General features: G+C 42.0%; 1 protein-coding gene across 2 annotated transcripts in view; it reads right to left on the bottom strand.

Moving 5' to 3' along the window:
• Positions 1-4,253: 4,253 nt before the first annotated feature.
• Positions 4,254-25,069, bottom strand: part of MRPL13 (mitochondrial ribosomal protein L13) — a 66,922-nt gene continuing 46,106 nt past the window's right edge. For both annotated transcript variants that reach the window (XM_033933249.1, XM_033933250.1), the window contains exons 5-7: positions 24,850-24,936; positions 22,190-22,311; positions 4,254-4,329 (exon numbers count right to left, since the gene is read on the bottom strand). In XM_033933249.1, the coding sequence (XP_033789140.1) occupies positions 4,305-4,329; positions 22,190-22,311; positions 24,850-24,936 (234 nt within the window). In that variant the 3' untranslated portion in view covers positions 4,254-4,304. The remainder of the gene's footprint in view (positions 4,330-22,189; positions 22,312-24,849; positions 24,937-25,069) is intronic.

The raw sequence follows: 25,069 nt of genomic DNA, 5'->3' as shown, positions 1-25,069 counted from the left end.
GTAGACACCTTGGACTGGGCACCTATCTAAAAGTGGCAGGCACCTACTGAATTAGGCACCTAGCAATTAAGTTTAATTTAAGCCAATTAAGCTTTTTATTGTCACTGATTAAGCTTTTTAAATAATTAACCCCCTCTTTTACTAAGCCGCGGTAGAGATTTCTACCATGGCTCAGCGCGTTAAATGCTCCACTGCTGCTCCAACACTCATAGAACTCCTATGAGCTTGAGAGCATTTAGCGCCCTGGTAGAAACTTCTACAGTGGCTTAATAAAGGGTGGGGAGGGTAAGTTAGGCATCTATTGGTCAGGTGTGTCGATCTAGGCACCTAACTATAGGCGACTTTTATAGAATCTGGGTGATGGCAAGACATGAAGCAACAATAAATAAGGTCCAATTAGAAAAATGTTGAATTCTGCTACAGAACTAGGTAGTATGTAGAAATAAACTAAAAAAAAAACAAAACCCATTACCTTAAAGAGTGGACTAACACGGCCACCATACCATTTCATACTACTGGACTAGAAATAAATCCTGATTTTAAGATCTCTGTTGGCCCCGATCTTCCACAGCTCAGCAATGCCACATGAGTCATTGCGATTGCTTCAGTCTACTGATCATTTTGATGTCAATTCCTTCTGTGCGGGACTTGAGGCCATCATCATCCAAGAATAGCGTTTTCCATTGTATTGGGCCCAGGGAATGGAACAACCTTCCAGAATATATTTGTCAACAGCAGACTATACAGAATTTTAAGAAAGTACACTTGTTCTGTCAAATGAAATATAGGGTCTGAGATTGTTTTAGGGAGGAGTGGAGATTGTTGAGTGTGGGGTGCTGGTTAGTTTTTATTGGTTATAATGATGTTTGTCGTTGAGGCAACTTGTATGTTGTATGTAATTTTATATTCTGTATGTAAGAGTGTAATTTGTTTTATAGTGATGTTTGTTGTTGATAATATATAACATAACATAACTTTATTCTTCTATACCGCCAACAATCAAACGACTTCTAGGCGGTTTACACAGAAGAGAAACTGGACAATCAGCGAAGTACAAAGTATTGAGAGTAAAAGTACAACATATTACTTAGACAGTATAAAATTTTTGTTATGAATAAAACTTCAGTTAAGAAATGAATTTGTCAAATAGTACAGTCTTAATCCCTTTTCAAAATGTACTGTAAGATTACATGATTGATGTGACTTGTATGTTAAATGTAATGCTATATTTTGTTATGTGAGTATGTAACTTGCCCTGGATAAGGGCGGGAGATAAATAAACAATGAAGTGATCAAAGACTTAAGTACAGGCCAAAGCTATGGCTATAGAACTGTAATTACCATTAGGTGTCTTCCTCAAGGATCTAGCTCTGTAGGAAATAGGACCTATGTCACAGAGTAGATGGCTTCCAACAGTTCTCAGGTTCATGAGAATATGGATTTCCAAGCCTACTGTGAATTTGACAAACTTGAGAACAATTGTAGATTTCTGTGTTGGGGTTTACATGGTAAACTGGTTCAATATAAAAATAAGTAGCAATTGGACACAAGGTCCCGGGCATCCCCTCTTCCAGCTGCACCTGTTGAAAGAACTGTGTGAAGAGGTAAGGAAGATAGTCATGCCTACGGTGAAGTCAGCTTGGTATGGTTACAGCCAGTCTGTTCTGCAAGCTCTGTTATGCAGTGAAGAGAAACAGGAGAGAAAGATCTTGAAGATCAGATGTGAAGAGAAGACACAGCTTGGAGACAGCAAGGTGAGACCCAGGAAAACACCATCCATCAACCACACACACACAATTGCTCGACTCTGAGCTTCCTCTTACCTTGTACATGACAACAGCAGAAATTAAAGCATTTCTGAGCAAGCCCATGATGGTTCCAGATTGTCTATCACACACCCAGTCCATAGAAAAGTGTGTACAAATAACAGCTGAGGCTGCTGGTATAATCAGGAGAGGAGGGAACATTATGTTAGGGGTCAGATGGTCAGCAGGGAGCTCATGAGCCAAAACAGAAGCAAACGAGGTGGTGGGGCATTTTTGATATGACATTTTGCAGAACAAGCACAAAAATAAAGTAGCGAACATGGCCATTTTGGAAACAGAAAAATATCTCTTTTTGTTTCAAAAATGGTCATTTCTCAGATGTGCTTGTCCTCGGTGCATCTATCTTTTTGAACCATTTTTGAAAAAAGAAAAAAAAAAAAAACAACTTCTAAAAATGCACAAAACAAGCCTTTGGGATGTAGGAGGGGCCAGCATTTTTAGTGGCCACACTGATATCCCAGCAGAGCAATGGGGTACCTTACGGGGCACTGCAGTGAACTTTACATGAAAAGGCCCAGTTCTACCATAACCCCCTTATGGTGTATGCTGAGCTCTCCAAAACCCACAGTACCAAACGATATACCACCTTAATAACCCTTATGGCTGATTAAGTCAACAATAAATTTCTGAAGACACCTTTTGAGAGTGATCTAAGCACAGAATAAATACGTTGCACTTCCTCTCAAAAACTAGTCAAGATTCGGTCATCAACCGGCACTTGAACGGGGGTGCAGAAAGTGGCAGGCGCAGCTCTGGCCGCCTTATTGTGCAGACAGAATGGACATCAACTTTCATATACTCCCTTCTTTCTTGCGGCACCGTAGGCCTGGATCAGGTTGCCTGAATCAATACGTCGTGCTCCGTCCCTGGCAGTGTTCAAATCCCAGCTAAAGACCCCCTTTTTTTGAAACTACTTTCAACTCTTAACTCCCCCTCACTGTTGTCAGATACTTAGACCCGCTATAACCTCTCCAACCCTGAAATGTTCTATCTAATTAGGGACTGTCTACTGTATGTTAAAATGTACAGCGCTGCATACGCCTTTCAGCGCTATAGAAATAATAAATAATAGTAGTATCACCACTCCTAGAAAGATATACAGTCAAACCTCGGTTTGCGAGTAACCCTGTTTGAGAGTGTTTTGCAAGACGAGCAAAACACTCAGCAAACTTTTGACTCGCAAACCGAGTGTTGACTCGATTTGCAAGCACACCCCCCCCCCGATAACCGGCATCGCTTCCCCCTGCTCGCAAAGGCCCCCTCGCTCCATCCGCCCCCCCCCCCCCCCGCCAGTACAAATTAAATTTACCTACCTCCCCATCTAGCACCAGCACCGGCACGCAAGCACAGCTCGTGTGCCTAGAAGATCTTCCGGCTTCGGTTCATAGTCAAAGCGCGCCTTTGTCCCGGCGTGCTTTTGACCTGACACCTTCGGCTTCTGCCTGTCTGCCTTGAGCATGCATCTGCGCATGCTCAAGGACTTCTAATTCTCCCTCTCGCCGAGATGCATGCTCAAGGCAGGCAGGCAGGCAGGCAGAAGCCGGAGGTGTCAGGTCAACAGCGCGCCGGGACAAAGGCGCGCTTTGACTATGAACCGAAGAAGGAAGATCTTCTAGGCACACGAGCTGTGCCTGCGTGCCGGTGCCAGTGCTGGTGCTAGACGGGGAGGTGGGTAAATTTAAGTTGTACTGGCGGGGGGGGGGGGGGCAGTTGGAGCGGGGGGGGGGGGTGCGATGCCGGTTATCGGAGGTGGGGGGAGTGGGAACGTATCAAAGCGAGTTTCCATTATTTCCTATGGGGAAACTCGCTTTGATAAACGAGCATTTTGGATTACGAGCATGCTCCTGGAACGGATTATGCTCGTAATCCAAGGTACCACTGTATATAAAATTCATACACTGTACATGTAAAAGTGAGAGGAGAGATTACCAAAAAGTTTGATTTGCTAGAACTGTTCGTTTTGTAACACAATACACACCAGCATCTTGTTTCCTTTATTTGCATTATTCAGGTTTCAGATGTTATTTGTGATTTAGGACTCCTTTTACAAAGGTGCGCTAGCGTTTTTAGCGCATGCACCAGATTAGCGTGTGCTAGTCCAAAAATTACCGCCTGCTTAAAAGGAGGCGGTAGCGGCTAGCGCGGGTGGTATTTTAGCGTGCGCTAAAACCGCAAGCGCACCTTTGTAAAAGGAGGCCTTAATGATACAAGCGATGTAGTAAAATTCAGGACCGTCTCAGTTTGTACCTTTTTGACACACAGCTATACACTCATTCTATTATCGACACTGCAGATTGTGTAAATTTTTTGATTTGTAGTTTTACACGTTTTAAAGAAATGTTTTCCTGTTATACTGAAAAATGTATTTTACAAAATTAACAGCTATAGAACTATCTTTTCATACAAGACAAATCATGAAAAATAAAATGTTTGGGTTTTTAAAAATTTAATTATTTTCTTTTAGCCATGTCTATTCTGTTATTTCATTCTGTAGTCTTCAGGGCTGAAAAAAAAAAAGAAACAAAAATCAACTTATTTGCAGTTATTCTTCTAGTAACAAACACCTTAAGCTCTGCATATACAAATAACACCATAAAGAAGGAAAAGCCAGCAGGGCCTTTGAATACAAATGGGCTTGAGGGCTCCTTAGCGCTTATCATTGGTGATTTGTTCATGTCTGCTATGGGCTTGGAGGCATGAAAGGCAGTGATAGTAACAACAAAAGAAAGAGGGATTGGTCCATGCTCTGTGATTTGATGTCCATCCTACTGCTCCTCGGGACAAGCACAACAGTTAAAAGTGGTCATGGCAGCTTTTGGACACTCCTAACTGGGCACCTCCCTCTCCTGCTTGCACCGGCCCTAGGAAAGATCCTCTCCACAGCCCTCATACCTCTGCTAAAACTTCAGAACCTTTTTGATTCCTTTAACAGGGGAATCAAAGTCCCTCCCTCGAGGGCCGCAATCCAGTTGGGTTTTCAGGATTTCCCCAATGAATATGCATGAGATCTATTTGCACTGCTTTCATTGTATGCTAATAAATCTCATGCTTATTCATTGGGGAAATCCTGAAAACCTGACTGGATTGCGGCCCTTGAGGAGGGACTTTGACACCCCTGCTTTAGAACAAATCAGAGAACATTTCTTCACTTAGAGCTCCTTTTACAAAGCCATGCTAGTGATTCCTGCATGACAAATGCAGCGAAGCCCACAAAAACTGAATGGGCTTCATCACGTTTCCCACATGGGAATCAATAGAGTGGCTTTGTAAAAGTAGCCCTCAATGTGTAATTAAAATCTGAAATTCATTGCTATAGAATGTGATAAAAGCAGTTAGCTTAGCAGAGTTTTAAAAACCAAACAAAAACCCCCAAAGTTTGGCCGAATTCCTAAAATGAAAAGTCCATAAATCATTTATAAGACGGACTTGGGAAAATCCACTGCTTATTTCTGGGATAAGTAGTATTAGTACTTGGTTTACCACCCTTAGGGTCTTTTCAATAATAAAAAAAAAAGTGAAATACAATAAAGATAGGAATGAGAACAGGTAATTTGGCAGATCCCAAGTGTTTCATGACACAGATTCTTCTCACTGGCAGACTTCGAAGGAGGGGAATCGAATGTATAAAATCTATTTTACCCTTTTGGGATCTTGCTAAGTTTTAGGACCTGGATTGGCTCCTGAGTGTGACGGTTAGACAGACTGTCATTATCTGTCATCATCTACTATTGTTACTCTCTTTGCCTGCCACCTCCAATCCTCATCCACAACCCACAGCACTATTTCCATCTCTGATTGTCTCTCACAGCTCATGGCATTACGTTTGATCTCTTCTTGCCCCACTTCCCTCCTTGAATCTCATCACTCACTCTATCTATCCTCCCATACTCATTTGGATTTCATCACTGCATTGCCCATCTCCTTGCTCACATTCTCTCTGCCTGCAACTCACACCCCCATCTTCTTCAGGCACTTTCTTCCTTTGCCCCCATCTACACATTCCTTTGGTCACCTCTGCCCCTCATGCTTCATAATCTAATTATCTCCTCACTCCCCCTCCCAATTACTTCCTGCTCTGTTCCTCAGACACTATCTCCGCCCTCACATTTCTCCAGTTAATTTTCCATACTCACTATCCTTGCAATTGGTGTTCCGTTAACTCCATGGCATCCTATCTGATACCATCACTGACCTTCATCCCATGGTTTGAGAATCGGAAAAGGTCAGCATTCAAGTTATGTCTTCCTCTTTACCCTCCTGGGGCTTGAATGTCCTGCTTTGTAAACATATTCGGACAGGAGAAGAGGACAATGTGGCACAATGCATTTTACTACCATTGCTCTCCTTGAAGCCCTTAGATGGCATGAGAGGAATGCAGTAAACGTCCAGTGCCCCAGGTACCGTAGTTAGTTTGTGAGCCCCAGGGACAGGTAGGGAAAATAGTTAAGCGTACCTGAAGAAAGAGAAATGTAAACCACATTGATCCATGTGGTATATAAAGCACCGATAATCCAATCCAGTAAAAGAGGGGGGTAAAAATCAAGAAAAGCTACATTTCTTTAGCCTGGCTTAGCCCAGTACAGAAATACTATGGCGCTTCTGCAGAACTGGCCAACTCTGTGGTGTCCTCACCATGGTACACTAACGGACTCTGATATTAACTTATTCAGAACTTTCTCCTTGGAAGCAAAGCTCTTTACTGAGGGATACAAAAAGATGTGCCATTTTATTACAAAGAAAAGCAGGTTATTTTCAGAGAAGTGTGTGTATTAGATTGCGCTATAATGCAGGAATAGAATCAATATACAAGGGTAAATCAAAGAGTAAAGGCAAAATAAATTTAACGGCTTTAACAGAAGTAACTGTGAGCAATTGAACACATCACTTTTCCACATAGTCCCCCTGCAAGATAATACATTTGTTGCATCGTTTTACTAGCTTCTGTGGAGGTCACGTGACGCGATGAGCGCGTAAAGACATGCACTTGCTTACCCCAGGGCTTTTCTCCAATTATGGACATATTTGCAATTTGTTAGACCCCCCCTAACAGGTGAGAATCAATCGGGGAAGTGTCCAGATTGTATGGACAAATTTCTCGCTCGCTCTCAAGCCTCTATGTCAGCAAAATTGGCGAAAAAAGATCGGGACTATGCATGGCCTACTGACAGCAAAATTGCGGAGGCTGCACCCACGACGGTGTCCCAGTTTACCGAGGCAGCACTGAGTGATTTAAAGGCCGCAGTTGCCAAGGTGCTGGAACTGCACCTTGAGCTCATCTCCTCTCAAATAACCCACTTGGAGCAAATACTATCTGAAGTGGTTACTAGTGTCTGCATTCCTCAGAGAAAAAGTTTTTTTGGCTGCTCCCAAAGCCAGGTGAGCACTGCTTCCTTTACTTCATCATGCTTTGTCTTTTGCTCTCCGGGTTGCAGTGATACACTCATGTCTCCTCACCAGTGACAATTCTCTCCAGAATATTTGGATCTTCTTCGTACTGTCTCAGGAACTGGGTTGCAACCTCCACATGCTGTTGCTTGTGTACATCAATAAGCTGTTTGGGAACCCATCATGCGCAGACTTTCCTGTATCCCAACTCATCATGCATTATGGCAAATGCAGATCCGTGGAGGGGCATAATCGAAAGGGACGTCTAAATCCGTTTACGTCCATCTCACAAGTCATCCAAAGTAAAAAAACAGCTTAAGACACATTTTCGAAAGATACGTCCAACTTTTTTTCGTTTCAAAAATCGTCTAATTATACGTCCTGCCGTCTAATTATACGTCCAAGTCGCTAAATCGTCCATCTTTATACCACATTTCCGTCCAAGTCCAAAACGCCTAGAACAAGCCCTGTTGGACATGGGAGGGGTCTGCAAAGTGATGGACTGCCCACCCAGACATGCCACCTAAATAGTGGGGTACCTTACAGGGCACTGCTGTGAACTTCACAAAAAGGGTGCCATGTCTTCTCCTCACTACAGCTCCCTTATAGGTCATGGTGAGCCCCCCAAACCACCTCCAGAATCCCCTAGACCCACTTATCTACAACCCCAATAGCCCTTATGGCTGTAGGAGCCACTTATATGCCACTACAAATGGGTTTTAGGGGTGTAAAGGGCAGTGCACATGTTTAAGTATCAATGCAGTGATTACAGGGGCTTATGAGCATGGGTCCTCCTTCCCATGAGTCTCTAACCCACCCCCAAGTCGACTTAAGCTGCCTCTGTGCTGGACGAGTAGGCTTTCCTATGCCAGGCGGCCAGGTGATGATGGTCTGGAGGCTGAATTTTAAAGTTGTGATTAAAATTTTTATGGGGGTGATGGGTCGTTGATCACTGGGGTAGTGTGGGGGTCTGTTTTATGTGTTTTCAGTGCTTATCTGGTGACTTTAGGTGGGTTTTTGTGACTTAGTCACAACGTCCAAGTTCCGTCGATCGTGGGCTGTATAACTTTCGGTTATACATGCTGTACGACTAAGTCAAAGCCGGCCCATATCCCGCCCAACTCCCGCCCTCGACACGCCTCCCAAAACGCCCCGTTTAGCTTTGGTTGTTCAGCGGCACTATGTAGACCTAGGTCGTTTAGAAATACATCCAAAATCTGTTTTTATTATCGGCACTTTCACGTATTTGAAAAATATTCGTCCAAGTGCTGACTTAGGCCTGTTTTTGGATGTATTTCTCTTTCGATTATGAGCCCCATAGTTGATATCCAAATTTGCAGTCAACTGAGACACCGTTATCTGGCGGTCTTCTCTAATCAAAGCACCTGCCCTGTCAATGTGCTCTTGTGTGCACAATGTTGATGGGTGACCAGGACGGCCTTTGTCGGTTATACCTGTTCTTCCCGCTTTAAATCTTTTACCAGTCAAAAACCTTTTGCTGTTTCATAGTGCAATGTCCCTACTGAGTCAATATCCAAGGTGAATTTCCACAGGTTGGAAGATGAAGTTCAATGTTGAGAAATGTAAAGCATTACATGTGGGAAGCAGAAACCCGAGGTACAACTATACGATGGGAGGGATGTTATTGATTGAGAGTACCCAAGAAAGGGACTTGGGGGTAATGGTGGACATGACGATGAAGCCAACGGCATAGTGCACTGCGGCCGCTAAGAGAGCGAATAAAATGCTAGGTATAATCAAGAAGGGTATTACTACCAGAATGAAATTATCCTGCCAATGTATCGGGCGGTGGTGCGTCCGCATCAGGAGTACTGCATCCAATATTGGTTGCTGTACCTTAAGAAGGATATGGCGATACTCGAGAGGGTTCAGAGGAGAGCGACACGTTTGATAAAAGATATGGAAAACTTTTCATACGCTGAGAGATTGGAGAAACTGGGACTCTTTTCCCTGGAGAAGAGGAGACTTAGATGGGATATGATAGAGACTTACAAGATCATGAAGGGCATAGAGAGAATAGAGAGGGACAGATTCTTCAAACTTTCGAAAAATAAAAGAACAAGAGGGCATTCAGAAAAGTTGAAAGGGGACAGATTCAAAACAAATGCTAGGAAATTCTTCTTTACCCAACGTGTGGTGGACACCTGGAATGCGCTTCCAGAGGGCGTAATAGGGCAGCGTACGGTACTGGGGTTCAAGAAAGTATTGGACAATTTCATGCTGGAAAAGGGGATAGAGGGGTATAGATAGAGGATTACTGCACAGGTCCTGGACCTGTTGGCCCGCCGCGTGAGCGGACTGCTGGGCACGATGGACCTCAGGTCTGACCAAGTGGAGGTATTGCTTATGTTCTTATGGTCTCTGCCCAAAGAAAGCACACTACTTCGAAGGTGTAATCTTGCAATACAACATCCATATTTCTGACCTCGTGGTTGCCACACGACAAAAGGCCAAGTGCTGCACTGTGCATGGACGAACTATCCAACAGGCAATGCATGAGTACATATGTTGCATTTTGCTAGTTCTGTTCTGGTTATTGTGTAAGTTAACAATTGCCTTTAATTTTTGATTCGCCCTCATAGTTATATAGAGACTGTGGTATATCATTATTACAGAATGTTGCTTTAGTTAATGGAACTGTAGTGTTCTTTATTATCATACTGTCCTGTTAATACTCAATGTTTTGTGATGACAACTAAATCGAAAAAGTCCTTTCACGGTGCCAAAAAAGACACGTGTTTTTAATATAAAATTGAAATATTTATATAATCTAACTAGACTGCCAGATTTGACCTCAGAAGCACCATAGTTTATTATGGAAACATGACTTGATTTAATTTCTTTTTTAGCACTTTTCTTCTCTCATAATCAGAGTACATCTCTCTCTCCAGAAGATTAAGGGTAGCTTACTGGTGCTTAATATCAGCAGGGTACATCATAGTCAGGAGCTCCAGAGACTAAGACCAGTCAGTATTGCCCACCTTTTCCCTTACAAATATGTTATTGATTGAGACACTGATGAATGTATGAAACAAATTAACAATTCTGGCAGTGTATTGTATTGTTTCCCAGTAAGTGAGGTTTCTTCAAAATGCAACATCTGTTTTATAAAAAATATGTAAGCAAGTGAAGTTTGCTGACACCAAGCACTATGCAAAAAAACAGAAATCAATTGTACTGTATGTCTAGCATATGGAGCCTTGAGGTCATCTTCACACCAGGTCTCTTTCTGAACAAAGCCCCATGATGTCTCCCTATCCTTTTTTTCTTTTGCATTTGATATGAATTATATAGTAGATGATGTACACTCATCCCTCAATATTCGAGGGGGTTAGGGGCAAAGCCGGCCTGTGAATAACTTTTGGGCCAGCTCTGACCACCCCCACTTCCCTCCTTAAGTTGATTAATACCCAAGGCTGCAGTGCACAGGACCTTACCTGGTAGTCTAGCGGTCTTTTGGGGCAGGAGCGATCTTCCTACGCTCCTGCCCTATGCAGATCACTCATCCACAATGGCTGCCGTGAGTTCCCGTAGTCTCTCGGGAAGACACGGCAGCCATTTTGGATGAGTGAACTTCATGGGGCAGGAGCATAGGAAGATTGCTCCTGCCCCGAAAGACCACTAGACCACCAGGTAAGGTCTGGGGAGGTGGGGGTGATTCTGGTTTTAGGAAATTGCAAATAATTGAAATTGTGAGTCCTAAAACCGCGAATCGGGAGGGGGAAGTGTATTTATTCATGTAAAAAACTGTACATTAAAATATACAGAATTGGCATACTAAACAAAGCAAATATAAAATCATTCAATCCCAAAATATGCTAGTTCTACTTCTCATAAATTTTAGTCAACACATTCCGTTTCAGGGAAGAAAGTAAGATGGGCCACTGTTTATATTCAAGTACAACACATGGAAAGGGATCGGAATACACAAAATGTCAATAACACCCATAAAGAGGTGTACACGCCAACAGAACTAGGGACAAATAATTCTTTATTCAGAGAGAGGCCCAGAAAGGGATCGAAATACTGAATAAAGAATTATTTGTCCCAGTTCTGTTGGCGTGTACATTTCTTTGTGGGTGCCACTGTTTATATTTGCCACATTTTTAATTAACCACGCGCCCCCTTTTTACAAAACCACGCAAGAGGTTTTTTAGCGCCAGCCAGCGCACTGAATGCTCTGTGTTGCTCCGATGGTCATAGAGTTCCTATGAGCGTCGGAGCAGTGCAGAGTTTTCAGCGCGCCGGCCGGCACTAAAAACCTCTTGCGTTGTTTTGTAAAAGGGGGAGAGTTAGTCTATCTATGCAAATACAAACAAAATAAATAAATTAGTTTTTAGCTCCTTAAGCCAGTTTTCCAAACCAGTGAGCAGTCAAACCTGATATTCAGGCCCAGACAGCAACTGGACTGTGCTCAGGCATTAACAGGGCATCACAAAACCAGTACTTCCTCCTCTTTCCCTCTTGAGACTCCCCCTTCAAGTCCTTTCAGGCTTTGTTTTATCCCCAGGCAAAATGACACACACAAAAAAAAGCACGTACCAAGAACTGGATGTGACTTGATGGCATTGTTAGGCAGACTAGACAGGCCATATGGTCTTTATCTAATCTAATCTAATCCTTAGGTTTGTATACCGCATCATCTCCACGTTCGTAGAGCTCGACGCGGTTTACAGTAGGAGAAATAGGAAGGAACTACAACAGAGGGTTAGAGGTAGAAGTGTGAAGAAAATATTTCTGTTTTCTATGACTCTGATGGATCTCTAACAGTCACATATAGCAGTCAGCTCATCAACCAAGCAGGCTGCCTGTAACATATGGATTTCTACTTTTTCCTGCATTTGGACAGAGCTGGAGTCATGTTTATAGTAAGAAAATGAGAGTGCGAGGTAGAGAGAGAATTCCATGCATCGTGAGGAGTTGGAGGTTAGGAAGTGCATACTTTAGCATTTCATTTTTGTATTTTTTTATATGAAGCTTACTATGAATTTTTTAAACTGATGCACAGAACTGCATACAAAAGTTTCAAGATTAGAGTACACTCCTATTTTTCTTAAAGTCTTTTTATAGTCTGTATGTTTTTTACTTTGTTGACAAGTTTTATATTAAAAAAAAGTCCCCATATTTCACAGCCTTAATGAACTATGCCTTAGGCTTCTTTTTTCCTTCTTGTTCACATTCTATGTGTTTCTGATCAGGTATGCATTCTTTTAACCTGGCTGACCTTTTCCGTCACAACAGGGAGACGTTAAAACGTGGCATGAAATATTAAGATGTTAGTGAGGGTGAGGGTGCTTAAAGAGATATGCAGATGAGTTGCAGTTTTGAATCACCTTTGCTTTAAAACAAGTAGTGTCACTTCCATTTTTTTTTTTTTTTTTTTTTAATATTCGTTCCTTTTGGAAGTGAGTTGTTTTGAGTTTTGTTTCCCCGATTCCTTTGTTGTTTTGAGAATATAAATAGTTGACTAAACATACAACTTGCCACAAAATTATAACTACAAAAGTTTATCTTTAGGAAACGCAAATGACTAATAATCTTACCCAAAACCTAGTGAGATAACCAACACAACTGTCACTATGAACTGCATAACAGTTTTACATTATAGTCCTGGATTTTTTCAGACAATCTCTTTTTACTTTCAGTGTCACATATGTGAGGAATTACTAGATAACTTAGGGTTGATTGTAATTGCTGAAACTCGCTGTCTCTTATGAATGCTCCTTAAAAGAAGGACCTTCAATGCTTTTCTACTAAACATGTTTATTCACTATATTGTTCCAGATATCAGTGTCATCTGATGTTAACATGCACTTCCAGGTGATTATACCAGATCTTTAGAGCTTTTGAACAGTTTCTTAAACTCTCAGTACATTAAGTACTAAGACAGGAAACCAATATTACTTGAAATATTAAGATACTGTCAAATCCCCAAACTGCCTCATATCAAAACTGTCTTGATTATCCCAACCAGAGGTCTGATCTCTTCCCCACTGTTGTGTTTTAAAGGTTTCTTCAACTGCAGTTTCTTTATACTTCTACCCTGCTGACAAATTATCGAATAGAGCCAAATCATGTTCTTTGTCTCTCTGTGAATTCAATTTGCATCCTGCTGCTCTCCAAGATTATGCTTGATAATCTATCCTCAGCAAAGAACTAATCATTTTTAATAACTATTTTTAACAGCCATAATAAAACATCCACATCCAGAACAAAGAGCTTGTTCTTATAAAGAAAGTTAATTCCCACCTTAATCCTCTCCCCCTTGGAATGGATCTATCATTATCTACCCCACACAACTATCCACATTTTGTCTATCTTGATTTTAGAAAATTGTTAAAGACTCAACTCTTTGATAGGCTGGTATCTTAATGGATTCTGCTTCATTTTTTCAATCAAGTTCCTTATATTCAACTTGATGTATTTTATCTGTTCAATGTATTAGTTCTTTCCCTGCCATGCCGGTATTTTCTGCATTATATTGTAAATGCTTTCTATCTTTATCTGTTTTTAAGTCCATTATTCTAATTTGTATTTTATCTGTATCCCATGTATTAGCTCACCTTGTTGTGAACCGCCTAGAACTTTTTCGGTATGGTGGTATATAAGAATAAAATTATTATTATTATTATGCTACATAAGAAGCTCATACTTTATGAAACTTATTAATACCTCTCTGCCTTCCATAATACAAAGTCTGTTACTAACTTTTCATGATTGGAAAGTCCATCCCCCCCTTCAACACCGTAGCAATTTCACAAAGAGCAACAACCAAATACTGTCTCACCAAGGCCCAATTGCCCTTATCCGCTACTCAGAACTTATACACGAAACAGGATCCTGCTATACCAGCACTTCCTTTTGCTTTCTGGGTTGCAGTGATGCAGTCATGTCTCGTCGTCAGTGACAATTCTCTCTAGAAGAGTCGGATCTTCTTCATACTATCTCAGGAACTGGATCGCAACCTCCATACACTGTTGCTTGTGCATATCAGTAAGCTGTTTGGGAACCCATTGTGTGCAGACTTTCCTGTATCCCAAGTTGTCATGCATTATGGCAAATGCAGTTCCATAGCTGATAACCCAATTTACAGCCAACTTAGACACCGTTATCTGTCTGTCTTCTCTAATCAAGGCTTTAAACCTTTCTACCTACCAAATTTACAGCCAATTGAGACACCGTTATCTGTCTGTCTTCTCTAACCAAGGCATCCACCCTGTCAATGTACTCTTGTATGCATGATGTTGATGGACGACCGGTTACACCTGTTCTTCCTGCTTTAAACCTTTTAAACTCATAAACCTTTCATTGATTCATGGTGCTATGTCCATATTGAGTCAATATCCGATGGTGAATTTCCATAGGTTTAATTCCCTCTGCCCAAAGAAAGCGCACTACTGCATGTTGTTCTTCAATGGTGTAATCTTGCAAAACAGCATCCGTATTTCTGACCTCGTGGCTGCCACACGACAAAAGGTCAAGTGCTGCACTGTGCATGGATGAACTATCCAACAGGCAATGTACGAGTACATATGTTCCATTTCGCTAGCTCTTTCTGGTTATCGTGTAATTTAACAATTACCTTTAATTTTTGATTCACCCTCATATTTGAACCTTCCTATCTTGTTTCTTAGGCTTCCGGCATTTGTATATAGACATTTCAAACAATGTCTGCCATTCCTATTTACAACTTGCTCAGAAGTTGACAGTGATAATTTGCAGTCTTTAAAATCTGTCTGCTCTGTATTTAGGACACCTGGTCTCCTATGGTCACTATTGCATTCTCAATATTAGGTTACCCTATATTCAAGATGGCGTCTGGAGCAGGACGCTGAGAGAAGCACTTCCATCTTCTAGGAGAAAAATTTCTTCATTTTACTTTCAAATAACGATATTTCTTATGCCTAAAAGAAGAGGAAAACCGAGGGGTATCCCTCTACCTACCCCGGGCTTTTCGACGCCGAGGCAGACTGTGATAACAGCATTCACAGTCCCTTCCTCCACATCGGGCGTCTCCGCTGCTGTGGAACGGGAAATCCACAGCTTGGACAGCGAGATGTCACTCTCGCTGAGCCCGCGAGGACCACACACCCCTCCCATCCCCGGAGAATCTTTGCTGCAACGGAACTGGCAAGAGGGCTCCCCCGGTGTGTGGGGGGAGGCTTGCTCTCTCTCCGAAGTTGACCCGGAAGTGAAACACGCAGCAGATACGCTGACTTCGACGTCGGAGAGGCAGCGTTCTGGGGGAGAGGAGCCGTCGGTGGCCAGCGGTGGGGAGGTTGCAGGAGCCCAGATTTCCATCGCTGGAGCGGGAGCCGTACCCAAGTCGGCTGGTATCTCCCTCCTCGGACCGTTGGTGAAACCACAGGCTGTTACCCTGGATTCTATTTGGGCTGCAATCGAGAATCTTCACCTGGTATGTTCTAACTTTGTTACTATAACTCAGAATTCTACCTCCAGGATAAGCTCCTTAGCGACTATTACCCAGCAACATCAAGTGGACTTAAAAAATCTATATAAAGCAACAACAGAGACTAAGAATTTAATTACCAAACAAACAACAGATAAAATGATGATTTTGAGGAAGATTGAAAACCTGGAAAACCAGCAGAAGAACTTAAATTTGAGGATTCTTAATTTTCCGGTTGCCAAGTTTATGTCTCCTCAAGAACTGTTTAAGAACTTTATGTTGAATGTTTTAAATGTACCTGAAGCAAGTCTTCCCCCGATACAAAGAATTTATTATATAAAACAAGTGCAGAAAGAAAAAGCTATAGCAGATGAAAATGCTCAATTAGATGTTTCTGCTATTCTGCAGTCCTCTGATATTGAAATTCAGGGAAGAGCAACTTTATTGGTCTCGTTAGTATTTCTTCAAGATAAAGAGATGTTGCTGAAATTATATTTTAATTTAAAGCAGATTTCCTATTTGGGGGAAAGGGTATATATATTTCCTGATGTTTCGAGGTGGACGCAATCCAGGAGGAAAGAATTTCTGTCATATAGATCAAAGGTGATTGCTTTGCGGGGAAGTTTTCAGTTGCGATTTCCTTGTAAATGTTTTATTTCCTATCAGGGAAGTAAATATATTTTTTTTGAACCTGCCCAATTAGGTTTTTTCCTTGAAGGTAAAGGTATCTCCACACAGTCCGAATGATACAGGTTAATAATGCGGTAATTTTATTTTGGATAGGTTAAGATCTGACTGCTCTATTTCTTAATGTTTTCAGTTTCCTTTGTATATTTCCCCTTTTCCGAGGGGTTTTATTTTCATCTTGTCTCTTCTCCCCAAGTTGTGGACTGTATTAGATGATTTGTTATGGATGTTTAAATTTCAATTCTTAGTATGTATTATGACTAAGAGAATATTATATTTCTGTATTTCTTTAAACATCTTTGTATATAGGATGCATTAAAATGATAAATAAATAAAAAAAAAATATATATATATATATATTAGGTTACCCTATCTTCCCTGTTTTGCTGATATCTTTTAAAGATACCTTGTTCCAAACCATGTGCTTTTGAGCAACTGTCAGCATTCTCAGTTTCTAGTTTAAAGCAGCTCTATCTCCTTTAAATGTTGATGCCAGCAGCCTGGTTCCACCATGGTTAAGGTGGAGCCCATCTTTGCAAAATAGGCTCCCCCTTCCCCAGAATGTTGCCCATTGCCTAACAAATCTAAAACCCTCCTCTCTGTACCATTGCCTCATTCCCACATTGAGATTTCAGATCTCTGCCTGTCTCTTGCGCACAGAACGGGGAGCACTTTTGTACTATCTTGGAGGTTCTGGATTTCAGTTTTCCATCTAAGAGCCCAGATTTGGCTTCCTCCCTCCTGCATTACTAGGCATTCAAAATTATAGTAATAATACAGGTAATCAGTTTAAACAGCAGTTGAACAAAATCTATCACATGAAAATAACTTCCTAATCAAAATTTTCCAATGAATTTTCTAAGTGAGTTTTTAATTCTTTGTGCTTGTGAATAGATCTTACAGAAAATAATAAAGTATTCCATTCTTTTGTTGCTTGATATGGTAAGATATGCTTTACGAAGAATATCTTTTAGCAAGGGAAATGTAATGATGATCCATTTTGAGGAAAGCGAGCCATAGTGATAGGTGGTACATGTATTAAAGACGTTATATAAGAGGGTGCTTGCCTATATCTTGTGACCTAAAGTGCTTTTAAAAATGACTCAACCCCTTTTTGTTAACCATTGAAGATGCTGCATTAATGGTGTTACTCTATCGTATTTTTGTGTGCTACACAACTGTCTAGCTCTGGTATATTGCATACTTTGCAGCCTTGCAAATCTTTCCCAAACAGTCTATATAGATAAATTACAATTGGGATAGGATCCACATCTGAATGATAGTTTGAAGTATTCAAATATGAAATACTTCCAAATTTGACATCATTGTCTTAACCTTAAAAATGCTTTCTTTGACACTGTTTTAACTTGTTCATCCAGGGAAAGAGCTGAATCAAATATTACACTGAAAATTCTTACAGAGGATTCCAATGAAAAATCCAATCTATTTTTCAACATGCCATTAAAGGGGGTCAAGTTCTGTGAAGGTCTAATATCTTTATTAAGTTACCCATTATTCCACGTTAGTAAAGTCTGTCTGAACACACACCAGGGCCGGAGCTGGCAGGGGAAGCTGCAAATCAGCTGATCGGGTTTTCCCCTGCTGGCTCCAAAGCAGGAGTCAGCAGGAGAAACCCCCAATTAGCAGACTGTGCCTGTGGAGCCGGCAGGGAAAGCCGTGAATCAGCTAAGCCGGCAGCCGCTGCTCTCCCCTCTGCTGGCTCTCAGCTGATCATGGCTCTACCATCAGCTGGGGAGAGGAGGAGAACGGAGGCTGCAGGCAGGAGGAAGAGCTGTGACTAGTGACTGCTCTTCTGAGCAGGTGCCAGGCCTGCACCGCACAAATAGCATACATGTAATTTGCTTGCTATTGTGCTCCCAACATGGTATTTAATACCATGATTTATAAAGACTAGGGCAGTGTTCTTCAACCACCGGTCCATGGACCAGTGCCGGTCCACAGAAATTTCCTGCCGGTCCACAGGGCCAGCACGTGCATCAGGCCCAACACAGTGTTCTTCAACCGCCGGTCCATGGTGCGATCGATGCGGCGTTATCTTCGAGCCAGCTCCCTCTTCCTAACTGATTCAGTGCACAAAGCCACGGGCAGTGGCTCCTACGGGCATCCTGCGCCTGAACTGGAAGCCTTCTCTCTGACATTGCAATGTCATAGGGAAGGCTTCCAGATGAGGCACGGGACGTGCAAGGTGCAATTAGTACTATTATGGGGACGGGGTCTGGGGTGGAGATTGGGTCTGGCCCACGACTTAGCTCATTGTTCTTCAACCGCCGGTCCACGGACCGATGCCGGTCCACAGAATAATTCTTTTATTTCTGCCGATCCATAGGTGTAAAAAGGTTGAAAAACACTGGACTAGGGGACACAGTAATACTTTTAAAAGCAATAGGAGGAAATATTTTTTCACTCAGAGAATAGTTAAGCTCTGAGCACGTTGCCAAAGGATGTGGTAAGAGCAATTAATGCAGCTGGTTTTAAAAAAGGTTTGGACAAGTTCCTAGAGGAAAAGTTCATAGTCTGCTGATGAGACAGATATGGAGGAAGCCACTACTTGCCCTGGATCGGTGGCATGGAATGCTGCTACTATTTGGGTTTTTGCTAGGTACTTGTGACTTGGATTGACCTCCATGAAGACGAGATACTGGGCTAGATGGACCATTGGTCTGACCAAGTAAGGCTATTCGTATGTTCTTAAGCTGGAGCTTTGAGAAACGGGGCCTAAGAAGTCTATTCTATTACCAATCACTGGAATCAGCAGGGTATCATTATCTCCATAACAAAAGATTTTAGCCTGTTTAGGGCAGGCAGGAAATTGGTGTGCGACCCAGGGGGATTTCTTTTTTCCCCCATTTATGAACATTCTTACTCTTTTCTCCTTCTGTCCAGTGTCAAACCAAGCTTAAAGCTCCCAGTGGCTGGCCTTGTAACACAGCATCCTGGGAGACTGCCCTGCTTGCACTAGCCTAAATCATAAAGCTTCCCCAGTACACTTGTATGATTTTGGCCAATGTGGAAGAGCTTCAATTCACTGCATAAAACCCTGCATTATGCAGAGAAATGCCTTTGAAGATGGTCTTATAAATAGTGGCTAGCCATTGTTTTGTTGTTAACTAATTGTCTATAGTCTTTCTCATTTAAAGCTGCTTTTTATAAATTTGATTGTAATCTGCATTGAACCGGATTACCCTGGGTAAAGCAAAATCTGACAGGTAGTAATACTCCACTCACATATTCCTGCTTGATATCTACTTTACACAGGACCCAGTTATACATGAGACGTTCCAATTGATCCAACTACTTTTATTAATTGCAATTTGACTCATTTTAGCCAATTGGAAAGATTATTCCAATGTCTCGTATAATGAGTGGTGGAACATTGTTTGCCTGTATGCTCGTTACGAAAGGGTTGCTGCGGAACGGAATAATTCGCTCCGGAAGTTCACAAAAATGTGGGCCCCGCTGTCCAGTGAGATGGTGTTTGAGTTGCCTCATGACCGTCCTGGTGAGCCAGAATCAAGACAATCAAGATAATCATGACTATAAGGCTTACTTTACTGTATCATCTTATTGATCTATATGAATGTATGAGCCACCCTATAATCTTAAGTGACACTCTACATTATTATGTCTTCTTATACTTGTACGCTTATCTCAGCCTTGTACACACGACTGATAGCTTGTTAGTTGGGTTATGTTATTACCATTTTTGTATACTGTTTTTGTTGCTATGTCATGGACCGCCTGTATTTACACTTTGTACTGACATATTATGAACATGAGGTCTGTGTTGTATATTCTATAACAAAATGCTAATAAAACTGATTGAACTTAAATGTTAATCTAAATGAAACCAAATTAAATTTTCAAATTTATGTAAATATGATAGAGAAATAATGCTAATTTTTCCAAAACATATCTGGCTATAGGCTACTATAGGAAACTGGAAGCTGTATCTCTAATTAAGCCAGCTCTAGGACACTCATTTTCTGTCTGCTCGCATAGGATACTACACAAGTTTTAACACTTATAAACCCCAAACTAAAAAGGAAACAAATTATCTGGCATGAAAATTTATGACTAACAAACAATCTCTGTACCTAATAGAAATCATATGCTGATTTAAAGGCTAGCAAAAATGATAGGCTGGATAAAAAAATTTAGAAACTGCCCTGTTGCTGGTAGATAACATTTTTACTATATTTCACTATCAAATCTTTTAGGAACAATGCTATCTAAATTAGTACATACATAAATGCCATGTCAAGAGCCATTTTGAAGCCCTGCCAACATCTCTAATCACAGTTACAAGAGGGTGTTTGGAGAAAAGTGTGTGTGTTAGCTAATGAAATTTTGATTGCTGCTCCCCTGATGTAGCCTCGATGAAGAGGAGAAACAGTAGGACAGACTGTTGGGATTTGGCTGTCGTGGTTCTCCATGAAGAAGTAATGAATGGATTACCTTTGGCAGACTACGTGAAAATAAGTTTTCACTTACGCTCTTTCCTAATGAGAAACTTTTAAACACAGTTTAAAACCTTGGATTACGAGCATAATCCATTCCAGGAGCATGCTCGTAATCCAAAATGCTCATTTATCAAAGACAAGTTCCCCATAGACAATAGTGGCAAAAGCAACGATTGGTTCCAGAACCCGGGGTCTGTACCTGTCGGGGCCGGGTGCTGCAGCGTCGTCTCCTCCGTCTGCCTCCTCCGTCCGTCATCAGAAGAAGAACCTGACAGTGCCGCTTCGGGGGGGGGGATGCATGTAATGTCCACCAGCTGCCGGAGAACCCCGCAGTACCTTCAGAGGGATGCCTCCTCCATCCGCCGGCCAGCCTTCCGCGTCAGATGCCCCTCGCATGCTGGAGAGCCCACACCCGAGCCCAAGCAGCCGATCGCCGCCCCACCCACACACTACGCATGACACACACAACGCCGATGATTGACTCTGTGCGCGTCACACGCAACGCGCAGGCAGGACAGCACAGGCCGCGCAGGCCCAGACAAAGGTCCTCCAACCTGCAGATGGCACCTGACGTGGAAGGCTGGCCGGAAGAGGAATCCCCCAAAGCAGCGCTTCCTGGTCTGTAAGTGCTCGTTTATCAGGGCAGTGCTCGGTTTGCGAGTCAAAAGTTTGCCGAGTGTTTTGCTCGTCTTGCAAAACACTCGCAAACCGGGTTACTCGCAAACCGAGGTTCCACTGTATATTATAACTTAACACCTCTTTTACAAAGCCACGCTAGCAGCTGCCGCGTGGCAACAGCCCCGAAGCCCTTTAAATCCCTATGGGCATAGGGGGCGGTAGTGCAGCACAGCCGCTAGCGTGGCTTTGTAAAAGAAGAGATTGTTCCCCCAGCTGTAGTCTTTGCTACTAAGGGCTCCTTTTACTAAGCTGAGTTAGGGCTTTAATGCATGGAATAGCGTGCGCTACATTGCCGCGCGCACTAGACCTTAATGCCAGCATTGAGCTGGCGTTAGTTCTAGAAGCGTAGCGCATGATAATTTCCTGCGTGCGCTAAAAACGCTAGCACACCTTAGTAAAAGGAGCCCTAAGTTTTATGCAGATGAAATCTAATTATTATCCAGCTCTGAGAAGTTAAGAAAGTTTTGAAAAAGAAGTCTATCTGACAGAAGTGAGATTGAGAAAATTTTGATGTACGGAGTTTTTTTTTCAGACCAGTGATGTTCCGGCCTTCCGTGTATGAGGTCTGTTTTTCTCCGTTTTTTTTGTATTTATTAGTTTCTGTCAGTTTTTTTGTTTTGTTTTGGATGAATGTGATTTCCTGCCAAACACACTTAACAGTACGTTTGTTGTTTTGCTCTAAGAGTTTTAAAGATACATACGGAATCCAGAGTCGTGGGAAGGCGTCAATTTCCTCTTGTGTATACTCATCCAACCTCTTAGGCACTAGGCGCGGCTGTGGGAGCTCTTCTACCAGATTCTTACGTATGTCTTCCGGAATAATCTAAGAAGCAATAAAAACAGATCCTTTTTATATTGACCTAAAGCAGGGGTAGGCAATTCCGGTCCTCGAGAGCCGGAGCCAGGTCAGGTTTTCAGGATATCCACAATGAATATGGATGAGATGGATTTGCATGCACTGCCTCCTTGAGATGCAAATCTATCTCATGCATATTCATTGTGGATATCCTGAAAACCTGACCTGCCTCCGGCTCTCGAGGACCGGAATTGCCTACCCCTGACCTAAAGGAAAGAGAGATTCAGGCAGACACACGGAACCATGGACTGATGGTGATCCATAATGCCCAGCCCAGGAAAGATGATGATGAGTATGATGAAGTAACAATTTCCCACACCAAATCCATTTTAAAACATTTTTTTCCCAGAAAACAGATCTAAAGAACATTTAATCCATCTGCTCAACCACTACCATTGCATATTAGATTGTTGTTTTTTTTTAATCCTAACTTTCTTCTGGCCTGTAGAATTATCATGTCTGTTCTTTCTACTAAGGGCTCCTTTTACTAAGGCGCGCTAGCGTTTTTAGCGCACGCAGGATATTACCGCGTGCTATGCAGCTAGAACTCATGCCAGTTCAATGCTGGCATTAAGGTCTAGTGCGTGCGGCAATGTAGCGTGCTCTATTCCGCGCGTTAAAGCCCTAGCGCACCTTAGTAAAAGAAGCCCTAAGCTTATTTTGAACCATGTATTTTAAATTTTGGCCACACACCCAGTGATCCTCGGATCATGATTCTCATGTGCTCTTAACATTTCCAGTATTTAGAATTTCTGTTTTATTTTTTTTTTTTTGGGGGGGGGGTTTGGAATAGAGAACAAAACTGACAATACCAAACCACCTCTATATGTGTCCCTTAATTATAAATACAGGCAGTCCCCAGGATAAGAAAAGGTTCTGTTTTTAAAACTGTTCTTAAGTTGAATTTGTATGTAACGTGTGTTTCACTTACCCAGGTCCTGAACTCTGCCTTCTTTCTCCTCCTCCACAGTCATGTGCCTACAAGTCAGGCTTTTAATCTTCTCCACTGTTCCCCTATGCCTCCACACCTTCCTTTCCTTCCCTCCATGACCTGGCATCTCTCTCCTTCCATCTCCCCCTTTCCCTCCATAATCTGGCATTTCCTCTCCTTTCTTTCCCTACCCCCCGCTCTGGCATCTCTGTCTCTTCCCCTTCCCTCCCCACATGCACTGGCATCTCTCCCTACCCCTGGTCTGGTATCTCCTTTCCCTCCCTCCCTTCTTCTTGCATCTCTTTCCTCTCCTCTTCCTTCTCTGGTCTTCATTCTCCCTCCATCCCTCTTTCTCCCCAATTGGGTGCATCATTTCTCTCACCCTCCCTTCTCTCCTGGCATGACCAGGCAGAGAGGAAGACCTGACACCAGATCTGATGCCAGCAGAGCAGCAAAATATGAATGCTGCCACTGCCGGAAGAAGTTCACGACGCTGCACACAGGGCAGACCGCTCCCCTCCTTGATACGCACTGCTGTTCTGGCTGGCTCCTTCTTCCCAGACGCACTACTCTTCACAAAGCCGTGGCTATGGTTCCTACATGCAGCCCGAGGCTGACCCAGAAGCCTTCCCTCTGACATCAGAGGGAAGGCTTCCGGGTCAGCCGCTGGTAGCTTGTAGGAGTCGCTGCTCGTGGCTTTGTGAAGAGAAGTGCGGCTGGGAGGAGGGAGCCAACCAGGACGAAGAAGGGCACATTGGGACACAAAGGGAGAAGCAGGACCCCGGTTCATAAGCACAAGTCCAATGTAAGTTGGACATTCTTAACCTGGGGACTGCCTATAACCATATTCACTGTAGAAATAAAGCGTGGTCTAGGGCAGAACCTTCAATTATAATATAGCAAACACATTAACACTTGTTTTAAAATCTTTGTCTCTAGTTAACTTTTCATTCAATCTTGATCAGGTTAATTTCAATCAATGTGCTATTACGTATGTCTCCTCTTCTTTTATATCGCTAATGTTCATTGCAGTCAAGGTGCCAAAAATGCGAGACTTAGTCACTATAGATAGTTGTAAACATTAATGCTTTGAAATTTGTTAAGATAGAAGAGTCTATATAAATAATAATTACTACGGTACTCTTCCTATAATATTGATTGTAGCTGAAATTCATATAACATTATAGAGGGTTAAATTACTGCTTTTGGTGGAGTTCGGTGTGTCATATGTATGAAATGGAAAAAACATTGGCAATTAAAAAAGGATATTTTAATAAATTTAAAGATGTTTGGGGGCCATTAATAGATTATTATAATAAATAAATTGTATTTAACCCCATTTATTATGTATGTGTGGAGGGTGGGGGGTGGGAGGGGTTTTTAAAAGTGTTGGATATTTATAAAGATATATGTATGGGGTTGAGGGAGATAATTCTTGTGGTGTGAAATTTGTAATAATTTCAAGTGGAAATGTATATTATGAAGTGATTTATTGTACACTTGTTTGAAAATTTATAATGAATAAAGAAATTAAAAAAAAAAATGAAATTCATATAACAAAATCATAAACTTACATCTTCTGGAAAAAGATGCAACCTTTGCATCAAAGTTCTTCTTTGTAGATTCTTTGGTAGCATTCCATAAATAGCTAATTTCACAATCTGTAAGAAAAATGCAAAAGATTAAAAAGTTGACTTTTGTATCCCAATAAGTTGATGTTATTCAGCAGTACATTTGATTTGCCTTCAGTCTAGATATCATGCCAGTTGTGTTGCAAACTCACTTGTGCAGCTG

The sequence above is a fragment of the Geotrypetes seraphini genome, chromosome 2 (assembly GCF_902459505.1).
Source record: "Geotrypetes seraphini chromosome 2, aGeoSer1.1, whole genome shotgun sequence".
Taxonomy (NCBI): Eukaryota; Metazoa; Chordata; class Amphibia; order Gymnophiona; family Dermophiidae; genus Geotrypetes; species Geotrypetes seraphini.
Note: the sequence above shows the minus strand (reverse complement) of the source record. Positions and strands in the feature narration are given on the sequence as shown.